The sequence below is a fragment of the Lagenorhynchus albirostris genome, chromosome 2, assembly GCF_949774975.1.
Source record: "Lagenorhynchus albirostris chromosome 2, mLagAlb1.1, whole genome shotgun sequence".
Lineage (NCBI taxonomy): Eukaryota > Metazoa > Chordata > Mammalia > Artiodactyla > Delphinidae > Lagenorhynchus > Lagenorhynchus albirostris.
The window spans coordinates 157,506,176-157,520,801 of NC_083096.1; the positions used below are offsets into that span (position 1 = coordinate 157,506,176).

At 35.5% G+C, this 14,626-nt stretch overlaps 1 protein-coding gene across 1 annotated transcript in view; it reads right to left on the minus strand.

Annotated features, from left to right (window-relative positions):
* The window catches only part of AGO3 (argonaute RISC catalytic component 3), a 127,943-nt gene that overhangs the window by 24,413 nt on the left and 88,904 nt on the right, over positions 1–14,626 (minus strand). The window contains exons 13-17 of the mRNA XM_060140571.1: positions 8,977–9,136; positions 7,626–7,716; positions 4,090–4,284; positions 3,623–3,757; positions 1,156–1,257 (exon numbers count right to left, since the gene is read on the minus strand). Coding sequence (XP_059996554.1) covers positions 1,156–1,257; positions 3,623–3,757; positions 4,090–4,284; positions 7,626–7,716; positions 8,977–9,136 — 683 coding nt within the window. The remainder of the gene's footprint in view (positions 1–1,155; positions 1,258–3,622; positions 3,758–4,089; positions 4,285–7,625; positions 7,717–8,976; positions 9,137–14,626) is intronic.

Below are 14,626 nucleotides of genomic sequence, written 5' to 3' on the forward strand. Positions count from 1 at the left end.
AGAAAGCCCAGAAAGTCCCTGTGAAATATTCCTGGTTATTTGCTGACTAGAGCAAAGTTTCAATTTGGTGTCCCCCCAAAATACTGGTCCCTAAAGTTTCTGGTTAAATACATTGGAGAAATAGTCCTGTCCTGAAAATTCATAACAACCATTTGCATGTCAATGGTATCCAAAAGTTCTAGAGTAAAAAAACAATCTGTTTGACCAGCATTTCTAAAATTTACGTGAATAGAGAACCTTTTTTCCCCCTCCATTATATTAACTAAAAAGTCATAGCAGTAGGGTTCCTTGGGATACATGGAGAGAAACTTAAGGTTAAAATATGTACTCGAATGATAATAGATTTTATCTCAGAAGGTACTTTTAACTTTGTTTTGCTGTTACCACCCACCATGAAAATGTACCACATTGACTGTAAACAGAAGCAGTTATAAGAACATATATAAATGAGTAGGACAATAATTTTAAAGCCCTAAGAGTGAAACTGTGGTTAGTGTATGTGGGACATATAAAGCTTTAAGATTCAGATATACAGTTAGCTACATCTTCCTGAAATTTCTATTTTAATCAATGGCAAGTAAACTAAAATAGTTTTGGGCTACATTCTCTCAGGTATCCTGCGAATGTGGATTCACTCTCTGCTGCTGGAAAGTTTGAGAAGCACTCAATTACAGCTTATGTTTTACTAAGTACAGCTAACAAATTAACAAAAAGATTTTCTGAAAAATAAGAAAAGACTTAGAATTATTTAACTGAAACTTAAAGCTGTAATTCTACAACTAAACTCTTTCACATGCTCAATATCTGCCAGTAAGTGTCAAAGTTTTCTATGAAGTATTATTATGAAAAAGAATATATCAAAGGAACAATCAGGTATTTTAGATTTTTTTGAAGTTTTGCATTAAATTAAGGACATAGTTTAGGGAGATGCCTTCTATTAAAACACTTATATTCTGGTACTTCCGTAGAAATAAGTCCCTCTCAAGGTGAAAAAGGGGATATGATTTAGTTACCGAAAGTTTCATTCTAATTTCACGTGGAAACAATCTGATGTGTAGAGAAGAATATTTCTTTCTCTCTTTTCTGAGATTTAAAAAATATGCCTAAGAATAGAAGTTCCTGAATAAAAACATTTCACCCAAAGTATAGGCTTACCTGTATTCCAGCATGGCTACAGAGGTAAAAATCAAACTCATATGGGTGTGTAATGTCTGTATCAACTGTTGTTCCAGCTGGGATATTGCCACTTCTTCCGACCTAGATTGTTTGGTCAAAGTTTAAACAAACAAGACAAAGGTAAAGAATGTGTCTGAAAGCACTTTTAAAAAGATATAAATACATAGGCTGATCCCATGTTTCACTATTTTCGGCTTGAAATATTACTTAAGCAGCCATTAAGAGCAGACCTTATTCTAGTCCTAGTTCCTATTCTTAAATGTTGCTGAAAGTGAAAGCTGATAACAAAGTTATTAGTTTCTACTGATGCTTAGCTGGTAGTTGATCGTAATACAGGTAGAAAACTTAAAAAAATTTTTTAAAAAAAGTTACGTTTAGTGCTCCAATTTATGATGTCTGTGCAGAGCAGGTACTCTTGAATGTGCAGTTTTATGAAAATTAGCATTTTTCTCAGAGAACCCTATATTTTTAGAGGGAAAGAATGCTGACCACAGCATCAACTAGAGTCACCATTTGTTAACCATTTATATGCCAGGTACTTTACATACGTTATTTCTAATCCTCATAATCCTGCAAGTTAGGTATTATTCCCATTTGTCTGGGGGGAATCTACAGCTCAGGAATACAAAATAACTCGCCCAATAGCATACAATAAAGGGCAGAACTGAGAGTCAAACATGGAAATGACTGCAAAGGCCCTATTTCTTTTATTTTATATTAGCAGTTTCAACATCTTGTAAGAAAACAGACACCATGATTTTCTCTGAGTAATACATGATGTAAATGAAAAAGTTCGAAACTCCTGATAATGAAAGTCTCCTAATAAAACACTTTAAATGCATATACATACTTACCTCTACCTCCTTATCCCTAACATATTTAAACTCATTAATTGTAAGTCGAGGTTTAGAAGGCTAACAAATCAGAGACTCTTTTACTGACTCAGACATTATTTCTGCTGTGTGAGGGACTGTTACCAGGTGGTGGCTGGAGTTATATCTGTGTGGACCAACCAGCTAGCTTCACCAAATCACAAAATAAAGAAAACAGTTCATAAACTACTAAGTTATGCCTATTCTTAACACACAAATCTCCTAATTAATATATATTTAAAAGCTTTATTCTCTTTAGAGAGGCGGCAGAATGCCTGGGTTCATATCAGAGCTCCACCAGTTTCTAGTCATGAAATCTAGGGCACAGTATTTTCCTCTCTGTGCCTATTTCCTCATTTATAATTATCTCTCATCTATTATGATTAGTAGATTTAGAGCAAAGATGAAAGAGAAGCAAACAAATGAAGGAAAGGCACAATTAAACATCAGTTGCAAGAAATCATTAAATCTAACTTAGGTTTTCCTGATCTAACTTTTGAAGAAAGCTTTGGTTTTCTAGGTACAGAAATGTAATTTGGGGCACAGGCCTTTAACAACACGGAGGCCAAAATAAAACTATCATTACTGCTATTAGAGATGTGGTATAGGACAGTGATTAAGAGTACTCTGGAGCCAGATTGCCTATTTTGAGTCCTAGCTCTACCAATTTAACCTCCACGTGCCAGTTTCCTACTGTGAAAAATGGGGATAATAGTAAGTACCTCATAGTGTTGTTTGTGAGGGTTAAATGAGCTAAATTTATAAAAAATATCCAGAACAGTGCCTGCCATTATGCCCTCTTTTTCTCTATCACTACCACCATTATCACCACTCTACAACTAGGTAACCTCCACTGAGTGCTTAGCGTGTGCCTAAGCACCGTTCTAAGTACATTACACATTTTAATTTAAAAAAAACCCTTTCAAAAACCCAAATAAGGCAAATATTAATATTATCCAAGCCTTGCTCAGAAAGAAACTGGCACAGAGATGTTAAGTTACTTGCCCAAAGCTACACAACCAGTGTAATCAAAGACCAAATATGTACCAAAGACAAGACACACTCCTTTCTTTTTCAGTCTTTTCTATTGATCCCCTTTCCCAAGGGGACTCTGACCCTTGTACTCCTCAGATTTCTCTGCTCTAAGGTTTACAGGATGGGGGCAGAGCACTGAAAATGAAAGTTAGTTTGCATGAATTTTCACTAATCACTCTAGAATGTCCCTAGCTTGTGAAATTAATTTTTACAAGATATTTAAAAAATAGAACATACCTTTTTTCTTCTGAATATTTAAGGAAAATATGAATAAAAAGAACAATTTTAAAACTATGAGTTTCTTCACAACAACAAAAAAGTACAATGGGATTTTGAACATTTGGAGTGTTACTAGAAATTCTAGAAAGTTAAAAATTAACTTATTTTGATGCTCCTATACTCATAATCAATCTGCTTTGCTGTAACCTACTACTATATATCAGAAACTCTGCTGTTGGCAGAGAGCCTTTGTTAAGTGCTCTATGAACTATGTTAGATAACCTTTGCTTATAATAGTATTACAATAAATGTAAGATTACCCTTTCAGTCCTATCAGCACAAAATAATCGAGTGTGATGTCTCTTCTGAACTACAATGTAAGTTATTCCAGGTTGATAGTCTTTCTCCAAACTGATGCAGGCTTCTCGAATTGCTAGTAGTTCATAATATAATACCTAGAGAAGATGAAATGGAAAGACTTGATCTAGTCAGTTGTTCTCCTATACATACTTCAAAGTAAGACAATGATTTAGACTTAGAATTTCTTAAATTCATCACCTCACAGCTAATTATACTTCTCTATTCCATTTTAACTATTATCAGAGCATGGTCTTAGCGATCAAGGCTTACATATCCAGTAAATATTTTAAAAGGGAAAATCTAAGGAAGTATCAAAATTTGACTTTAGGAACTCTCAATTAAGGCTCCTAACTTCAGAACTGGACACCATATTATAAACACAGTATCTGATTTAACCACAGTATGATGAGAATCCCAGGCAACCAACCTGCCTAAACTGTCCCTCTGAAACACCATCCCGATAAAAGATGATACGAGTAGGTTTGAACCGAGTTGACTTATAAAACTGAATGAGAAGTTCTCGGACCATGGAGGCAAGGTCCTGGATGATCTCCTGTCGGGGTCTCTGAACTCTTACTGTAGCACAGTATCTGCTTGGGTGGGCATCCATACTACCTACAACCTAGGTTGAAAAAAGTAAAGAAAACATAGAAATTAAGGTATTCAAAACTATATGAATATGAATTTTACCATAAAAAAGTTGAAAAAAAAAGGATTTCATTTAAATTTGTATTTTATTATAACCTTAACTATTTATCACAGTTCATTTTGAAAGTAATAAAAATAGATAATTCCAGTGAAGAACAAAATAAAAGACACAGTCTAGGGTCAAAAACTATTTTCCCATAAGTAGGCTGTACTTTATATTTAACAATTTGGCTCTAATTTACAGATGTTGCTGGTAAACCTAAATATTAGTAAGGATAGAAAGACAAAGAGATGTACATAGAGGAAGGAGATAAATAAAAAAGGTCCATTCAAACTCTTGATTTCTCTTTATAGCTCTTACAGTTTAGCAAACTATCCCAGAAGCCATATTCAAGATGACTTTGGCATTACCTTAAAAACTCTTATGCTTCATAAATTTTAAATCTTGGTTTTGAGAGCAGCTATCTTAATTTTTTCTCTCTGTCTCTTAATATTGTTATGTGATTGGAGCAGAGGGAACTCTGAAGCATGAACTTATAAGTTCTCCTTGACTGTAGTCACTCATAGATCTACTGAAGCATGATCACTGGAACCAGAATATTTAAAAGTGTTCACACATCAGTGATCAGAGCCTGGGCCAAGAACCAGCTGGTTATTCTACCTCCAGCTTCTCTTTCTTCCAGGGTAGTATCTATAACAAAGTCATGCTTCAAAAATGGACCTCTGCACCTCCATGTTCACTGCAGCATTATTTACACAGCCAAGATGTGGAAACAACCTAAGTGTCCATTGATGGATGAATGAATAAAGAAAATGTGGCATATACATACAATAGAATATCATTTGGCCATAAAAAAGAATGAAATCTTGCCATTTGTGACAACATGAACGAACCCTGAGGGCATTATGTTAAGTGAAATAAGTCAGACAAATACTATATGATGCCACTTATATGTGGAATCTAAAAACAAAAAACAAACAAAAAATCCCAACTGATTTCACAGATATAGAGAACAGACTGGTGGTTGCCAGAGGGGTGGGGTATGGGTGAAATGGCTCAAAAGGTACAAACTTCCAGATGTAAAATAAATAAGCCATGGGGATGTAACGTACAGCATGGTGACTATAGTTAATACTGTACTGCATATTTGAAAATTGCTAAGAGAGTAAATCTTAAAAGTTCTCAGCACTTGCAATTCAGGGGATGCCAGTTTGATCCCTGGTCAGGGAACTAAGATCCCAACATGCCTTGGGGCAACTAAGCCTGGGTGCCACAACTAGAGAGCCCTCACGCTGCAACTACAGAGCCCACGCACTCTGAGCCCACGAGCCACCAGAAAGATCCTGTGTGCCACAACTAAGACCCGGAGCAGCCAAAAAAAAAAAAAAAAAGTTCTCCCCATAAGAAAAAACTTTTGTAACTATGTATGGTGACAGATGTTAACTAGACTTATTGTAGTGATCATTTCACAATATATATGAATATCAAATTATGTTATACACCTGAAACTAAAATAATGTTATATGTCAATTATATATCAATTAAAACATAAATAAATAAAACCACACTATTTCAAAAGAGTACCTAAATTCCTGTCAGTAATTTAAACATCTTATTAGAAACCAAGATATGGAAAATTCTTACATTTCTCTTCAGTCTTAGGTCAGATTAGAAAATAACCAAGAGTTTTTTAAAAAGTGAGCTACAACTTGTCTACTTCTTTAGGTACATGGAATTGTATCTGCTTTTTTAAATCTTCTCTAAGTAAAAAAAAAAAAAAAAAAAAAAGGAACCTGACCATTTCTTTTCCACTGCTAAAAATAAATCCATACCCCCTCTGATGGCAAAATAAGCCTTACAAAATCTTACAAGCCTCACAGTCTGCTATGCTACATTCCAATTCCCTGCATTTGGAATTCCTCAACACACCAGATTTTTGCAATTTTAATTTACATCACTATCATGGTAGTATCTATTATACTATATGGCATTTATTACTTACATTGTTTCTCACACTAGTTTTTAAGTTCTTGGGAATAGAAGATATATAGCAAAAATAATCAAATTCTGTTTACAAGACCTCTGATAATTATAAAAGAAAGTGAATATTTGGTAGAAATGGATTTAGCAAAAAAGGACAATGACAACCCAGAAGTCCAAAAGAATTTAAATGTGCTTAAACTTCCTTGGAAAACAACCCTAAAATAGCAAATCCAAAGTAAGTCTTTAGAAATTTTGTATTATTTTATCTTCTCTAGGAATATTTTAATGAATATCAGAGATTGCTCAATACTACCTCTAGGACACTTGAAATGTACAGAATTTATGCATAACATTAAGAATACAAGGAAATATAATTTATTAATAGATAAAAGTCAATTTTCTTCATTAATGAAAAGAGCTTTGGAAAAATCAGTGAAAAATTTAATATTACTATCATTTTCAAGGAAAGATTAAGATTTATCAGATTTTTAAAAGTAAAGATTATAATGAATGATAGAAAAAATATATAAAAAGTCTTACAGTTTAATTTCTGAAATTTATCAAGTATGCCTAAAATATGTTGACATTTTCAAAATGTTGGCATTTGTTAAAATCAAGCAATTTTCTTTCTTTCTTTCTTTTTTCAACATCTTTATTGGAGTATAATTGCTCTGCAATGGTGTGTCAAGCAATTTTCAAGTTGGGTAAAATATCATCTGGCTTTATGAAATTTATAAGAAATACACTTTTGAACTGACACAGAAAGGTTACAAATATAAAGGTGGGCAAAAGACAGAACAGGCAGATGTTAAAAGTAAGAGGAGCAGTAATAAAGAATTCAAGTGCAAAGTATAAAACTGGACAAAGATGAGATATTTTATACTGAAAAAAATGCAATCCAGCAAACTTATATGTAATGCATCTTTCTGTAACAAAGACACTACTGAAATACATAAACAAACTCTGAATTACAAAAGGTAACTGAAAATATACAACCATGGAGAGGTCAAACAGACAAATTAAAGTAGGATACAGAAGAGTTGAGTAATATAATTAATAAACTTCATTTAATAGATATATACAGAACTTGCAGCCTCCAAACCAGAGAATAATCATTCTTTTAAAAAACCCAAAGAACATTTGAAAGTTGGCTCTGCATAGATCTACATATAGATATATATATTTATAAAACTTTATAAACATATTTTTTAAACTTTATATTTATAAAAGTTGGTTTCAAAGAAAATGTAATTAAAATTCAAAAAGTTAAAACCAAAATGTTGATCTTTGTCTAAACTTTAGATAAGATAAACCTGTCTAAAGATACTCACAGCAGCAATAGAAGGCTTCTTCCCATCACCAGCTGGTGGATGAGTGACATCTGCTCCCAAAAAGATCACTGGTTGCTGGAACACAGAAGGTCTTAAACACAGTTTTAAAAAGAGTTAGATCATTTTTTTCATTATTCTTTTACCTATTTCACACTACTGCAACACAACTGCAAGTTGCTGGCATAGCACAGAGGAGGTCCGTTACAGACAACTTCATAGGCTTGAACTACTGACAGCTTTATTCTCTTAAATCATGAATCTCTAGTAAGAGAAGTATTCAGAGCAGTTTTCTGCCTTAAGCAGCGGTGCTGGTGGTTGCAAAGGTCAACTGCTGCTAGCATTCTTAATAGGCATAAAATGATAAACTTCTTCATATTAATCCACTGATTTGTATCAATAATTCTTTAACCTACTTACATTTTAAGCCAATGTAATCTCTCAAGGAGATAAAGAATCATTAAACCACATTGGAAGGGATTATGGGACTCTACTACTCCCCCGCCTCTGACCAAAAGTATAAAATTTGAGTAACATACATTTAATAGTCATAAAGTAGCTAGCACTTCATTTTATTTTAAAACTGTATCCTTTAAGATTCAAATGACTCTTAGCTCTTGGAGTTGTTGATAAAATTCTATATTCATGTCATTTATGAATCTCATATTTAATAGGGATGGGAAATAGAGGCAGTATGGAAAAACAGGAAAAAAAGAGCTTCTGTGTCAACAAGATATTTAATTTTTTAGAGCCCTAGTTGCTTCAACTATTAAAAGGAAACCTGTTGTTCAATTCTCCAAATAACAGCCTCTTCCCCAGCACCCTATTTCTAGGTCATTACGTGTCATACTTCCTAAGACCTCTTAGACATGATGGTGATATAACAGTAACATCTGTTGTCCCACTGACTCCACCAGGAGTTGATATGGCTTCCTTAATTGATTTACTTAATTGACATGCCCCCCCATCCAACTCCACCCAAAGCCCCTAAAGGAGGGAAGAAAGGCTTCCCTCACTTTCTAGGTGAGTGAGTTGCCTCATGACACCAGCTTCAAGATGACTACCAAACAATGAGAAAGTTCTTCAAGCTGGGCTCTCCAGTGAAAAATAAATAAAATCCTCAATACTTTCTAGCCAGGGATGAGGTACTTTGCACACTAAATGAAAATGGAGATGGGAGGGGATTTTTCATAAAGAAATCTTGTAAATTTTGCCAATCAAAACTCCTAAGTTTTTGCCAAAACGTCTACTTATTTTCCTTGGCAGGAATCAACAAAGCTGTCTCTTACACAGGTGTTAGATATGGCAATACAGAGAAAAATTAATATTTCATTAGGTGATTAGCTTATCTTACCTTTGATGAGGTACAAGAATATTATTGATCCCTCCAAGTTTAACATTTATCTTTAGGCACAGGTTTGAGAGAGTTTGAGGGGATGTTTTTATTACATTCTTGACTTGAACACACTGTGTAGCCATACCCAAAAGTGTATCTCCAACACGTTTCACCTCCGCTGTGGAACAAATACAGATACCTCTGGTTATAAAAAGGCAAATTTTACTGAAAATTAAGCTGCTATGTATGTTTCCCCTTGTGAAATACATCACTGTATTACAGGATACCAAAACTTATACCAATACTGAAACAATGCTATTAAAATTTAAAGTATACTGCCTTTTTTTTTTTTTTTTTTCAGCCATGCTGCGTGGCTTGTGGGATTTTAATTCCCTGACTGGGGACTGAACCCGAGCCCTCTGCAGTGAGAGCGCGGATCCTAACCACTGGACCGCCAGGGAATTCCCTATACTGCCTTATTTGATTATATAAATGTGCAGAGTTTTGAGGGCATTCAAGAGTGCAATTAGTGGGACTTCCCTGGTGGTCCAGTGGTTAAGAATACGCCTTCCAATGCAGGGACGGAGGTTCGATCCCTGGTGGAGGAACTAAGATCCCACATGCTGTGGGGCAACTAATCCTGTGCGCCGCAACTACCGAGCCCATGTGCTCTGGAGCCTGCGCCTGCAGGCCACAACTAGAGAAGCCCTCACGCTGCAATGAAGACCGAGCGCGGCCAAAATTAAAAAAAAAAAAAGAGTGCAATTAGTAATATACTGTCTATCTTAAATGTTTTAACTTGATATCTAGCCAATTAAAATAAACTAGATCTTTTTTTTAAACTAGATCTTTTGAATGAACTGTTTCCAGCATTTGTGAAAACTGTGTTCTACAATATACAACTATAAAATATGAAAAATAATCCTGAAAAATAAAGTATACTTACTGCCTTGAAGATTAGCTTAAGTATTTAGTGATAATTTTTTCCAGTTGTTTTCTTCATATATAAGGAAGCATACTTTTGTCTTCACAAAAATAGTATAACCACAATAACCGAAAAACCAGAGAAAAATATCATACATAAACCCTTATTAGTATTTAATTGTACTCTCTTCCAATAAGGTTCTCATTTGCATTATTTTAATGCAGTTATAATCACAGTATACTTATAGCTTTCAATCCGATTCTCTAAACTTTAATTTAGAAATATAGAGGTATTACTGTATAAAGGTTTTTATCCTGTTCCTTTCCTTATCCTGTTTCCTGTTCCTCTCCCCCTCTCTGCCATTGTAACTACCATAAAGAGTTTGGTGTCCATAACTTCTTCTTTTTTTTTTTTTTTTTTTTTTGCAGTACGCGGGCCTCTCACTGTTGTGGCCTCTCCCGTTGCGGAGCACAGGCTCCGGACGCGCAGGCCCAGTGGCCATGGCTCACGGGCCCAGCTGCTCCGCGGCATGTGGGATCCTCCCGGACCGGGGCACGAACCCATGTCCCCTGCATCGGCAGGCGGACACTCAACCACTGCGCCACCAGGGAAGCCCCATAACTTCTTATATATAACATATGGAAAACACTTTTAAACAAAAATTGAGAATATACTATACACTCTATTGTGTAACTTGTCATATTCACTTAATAATATAGTATGTTCTGAATGCCAATATATAGATGCCCTTATTATTTATAACAACAGCAGTTACTTTGTTTTTAAATGCCATAAGGTATCTAACCACTACTCATACACCGACATATTTTTAACTTTTTCCAGGTTTCCATTATGTCAAACAATGCTATGAATAACATCCTTGTACATTTAACTTTCATTTGGTTGTATAACTATAGCTTCAGGATAAATTTCTACAGGTAGAATCGAGGGATCAGAGATATATATACTTAACATTTTTATAGATATTGAAAATTTGCCCTCTAAAAAGGTTTATTAATTCATTCAACAAATATTTAACGAGCCACCTAATACATGCTAGTACTGTGCGAAGCTCTGGATATACAATGTTAAGTCAAGAGAGACATTGTTCTTGCCCTCACAGAGCTTATAGTCTAGTCAGAGAAATAGCCATTAATTAAATAACTTCAAATTTAACATTGTAACTGTGAAACAACATAAAGGAGTGGTAACAAGGTGCTGTAAGATATTAAAAGTGAGAGAATTTGACCTTGTCAGGGAGGTCAGGCAAAGCTTCCCCAAGGAAGGGATGTCTGAAATAAAATTCAAAAGAATGTGTGTTTACTTGGTAAAGGGTGGAAGATGGATTATGAGAAGCAATACAGGTAGAAGGAAGAGGATAAACAAAGAGTTTCTGTGGGGAAAAACAAGCATAAAGTGAGCTGAATTCTGAAGAGGTAAGAAGTCATGGATTAAGGGCTTCCCTGGTGGCGCAGTGGTTAAGAATCCACCTGCCAGTTCAGGGGACATGGCTTCAAGCCCTGGTCTGGGAAGATCCCACATGCTGCGGAGCAACTAAGCCTGTGTGCCACAACTACTGAGCCTGAGCTCTAGAGCCCTGAGCCACAACTACCGAGCCCTCGTGCCAGAGCTACTGAAGCCTGCGCGCCTAGAGCCCATGCTTCGCAACAGGAGAAGCCACCGCAATGAGAAGCTCATGCATTGCAATAAAGAGTAGCCCCCACTTGCCACAACTAGAGAAAGCCTGTGTGCAGCAACGAAGACCCAACTCAGCCAAAAATAAAAAATAAATAAATTTATTAAAAAAAAAAAGTCACGGATTAGAACATGCAAACCTTTGGAAGATAATCTTAAATATCAATTTTACCAATTGTTAAATGAAGAACTACTGAAGTGGGGGTGATAGGGAAGGGGATAAAATCAGATTTGTACTTAAAAATACCATTCTGGACATTAACTATAGCACCAACACACAAAAGATTAGAAGTCATCATTTCCATCTTCACAACAACAACAAAAAATCAATGACTGAAAATCAATGACTTGTCTTAGTCTTAGATCCATCAGAGAAAACTGCCACCCCCAAAACAGGTGAATACAAAGAATCACAGCCAAGATCAGCTTATTAGAAGCAGAAGCTGATGAAGCCATTAACTGCAGGAACAATTAAACACTGACTCCTGGGAATTCCCTGGTGGACTCGTGGTTAGGACTCCACACTCTCACCGCCAAGGGCCTGGGTTCAGTCCCTGGTTGGGGAACTAAGATTCCACAAGCTGTGCAGTGTGGCCACAAACCAACCAACCAACCAGCAAAACAAAACAACATGTACAAAAAACCCACACACACTAACTCCTATAACTCAATAAGAAAAAACCCAAACAATCCAAATAAAAATGACCATAGGACTTGAATAGACATTTCTCCAAAGAAGATCTACAAATGTTCAGTAAACACATGAAAAGATGTTCCACATCACTAATCATTAGGAAAATGCAAATGAAAACCATAAAGAGATACTACTTCACACCCAATAGGATGGCTAAAATAAATAAATATTGGCAAGAACGTGGAGAAACTGGAACCTTGTACACTGCTGATAGGAATGCAAAATGGTGCAGACTCTGTACAAAACAGTAAGGCAATTGCTCAAAAAACTAAAACAGAATTATATAATCCAGCAATATCACTGCTGGTAATATACCCAAGAAAAGTGAAAGGAAGGACTGGAACAGAGAGCTGTATACTCATGTTCAAAGCAGCATTATTCACAATAGCCCAAAGGTGGAACTAATCCAAGTACCCATTGATAGATGAATAGATAAACAAAACGTGTATATACATACAATGGAATATTATTCACCCTTAAAAAGGAAGAAAATTCTGATACGTACTATAACATGGATAAACCTTAAGGACATTATGCTTAATGAGATAAACAGTCACAAAAGGACAAATACTATATGATTTATTCAGTCAAATTCATAGAGACAGAAAGTAGAATATAGGTTTCTAGGGGTTGAGGGAGGGGAGATGGGGAGTTAGTGCTGAGTTTCAGTTAAGGATGATGAAAAAGTTCTGGAGATGGATGGTGGTGCTGGTTGTACAACACTGAATGTACTTAATGTCACTGAACTGTATACTTGTTAAAATGGTAAATTATTGTTTTATATATTAGTATATTTTACAACAAAAAAGGGGAAGAAAATTCTGATACATATTACAACATAGATAAACCTTGAGGACATTACCCTAAGTGAAATAAGCCAGAAACAAAGGGATAAGTATTATATGATTCCATTTATATAAGTTACTAGAATAGGTAAATTCATAGAGACAGAAAGTAGAATAGAGGCTACCAGGTGTTGGTGGGTAGGGGAATGGGGTGTTACTATTTAATGGGTACAGAGTTTCTGTTTGAGATGATGAAAAAGTTCTGGAAATGGACAGTAGTTATGGTTGCACAATGCTGTGAATATACTTAATGCCAGTGAACTGTGTACTTTAAGGTGGTTAAAATGGTAAATTTTATGTTATGTATATTTTATCACACATATACACAAAAACTTGTTTAAAAATAGTTAATTCAGGGGCTTCCCTGGTGGCACAGTGGTTGAGAGTCCGCCTGCCGATGCAGGGGACACGGGTTCGTGCCCCGGTACGGGAAGATCCCACATGCCGCGGAGCGGCTGGGACAGTGAGCCATGGCTGCTGAGCCTGCGCGTCCGGAGCCTGTGCTCCGCAACAGGAGAGGCCACAGCAGTGAGAGGCCTGTGTACCGCAAAAAAAAAAAAAAAAAAAAAAAAAGTTAATTCAGGAACACTCCTATGAAAACAGTACCTCAGAAGGAATGAAAACTACAATCAAAATTTGGCACCTGGGACTTCCCTGGTGGTCCAGTGGTTAAGACTCTGCGCTTCCACTGCAAGGGGTTCAATTCCTGGTGGGGGAACTAAAAGCCTGCATGTCACGCAGCGCGGCCAAAAAAAAAAAAAAAAATGACACCAAGTGACTGATTTATAGAAGGCATCACCTACACCAACATGAGACAAATGTAGAGGTCCCAAGGTTCTGGCAAAACAGGGCAGGACTACAGAAGAAACTGAAATACAGGCAGCAGCACTCAATAAACAAAAATTAAATTTAAAAAGTGGCAGATGATGAAAGAGTTTTTCTATGAAAAAAACAAATGGGATGACAGCTATAAAGGTGCTGTTTTTGAAAATAAGAATTCCAGAATGATTTAACACTTGAAACTATGTGAGTAGATAATTTGATTTATAAGTAAACATAAGCAAATAATTTTTTAAAAAGTGAAGGGGAAATATGACAAATAAAAACTAAGGGAATCTGTTGACAGTAGACTTGCCTTGAAAGAAATGATAAAAGACATTTTTCAGAAAGAAGGAAAAGTATACAGGTCGGAAGTCCAGATCTATATATAAAAAAAAGGTCAGAGAAGGAATAAATAAAAGTAAAATAAAATCTTTTACTTTCTTATTCTTAACTGAACTAAGAGATACTGTTCAAAATAATAATAGCAACAATATATTGTGTGGTTACAACTTATGGATAGGTGAAATGAATGACAGAAATATTGTAAGGGGGAGGGAGGAATTGGGAATACTTTGTTCTAAGGTATCTACACTATCGGTGAAGTGGTACAGAATTATCGAAAGCAAATTCAGATTAGTTGTTAAGTGTATACTGCAAACTCTAGGGAAACCATTAAAAGTAAAAAAA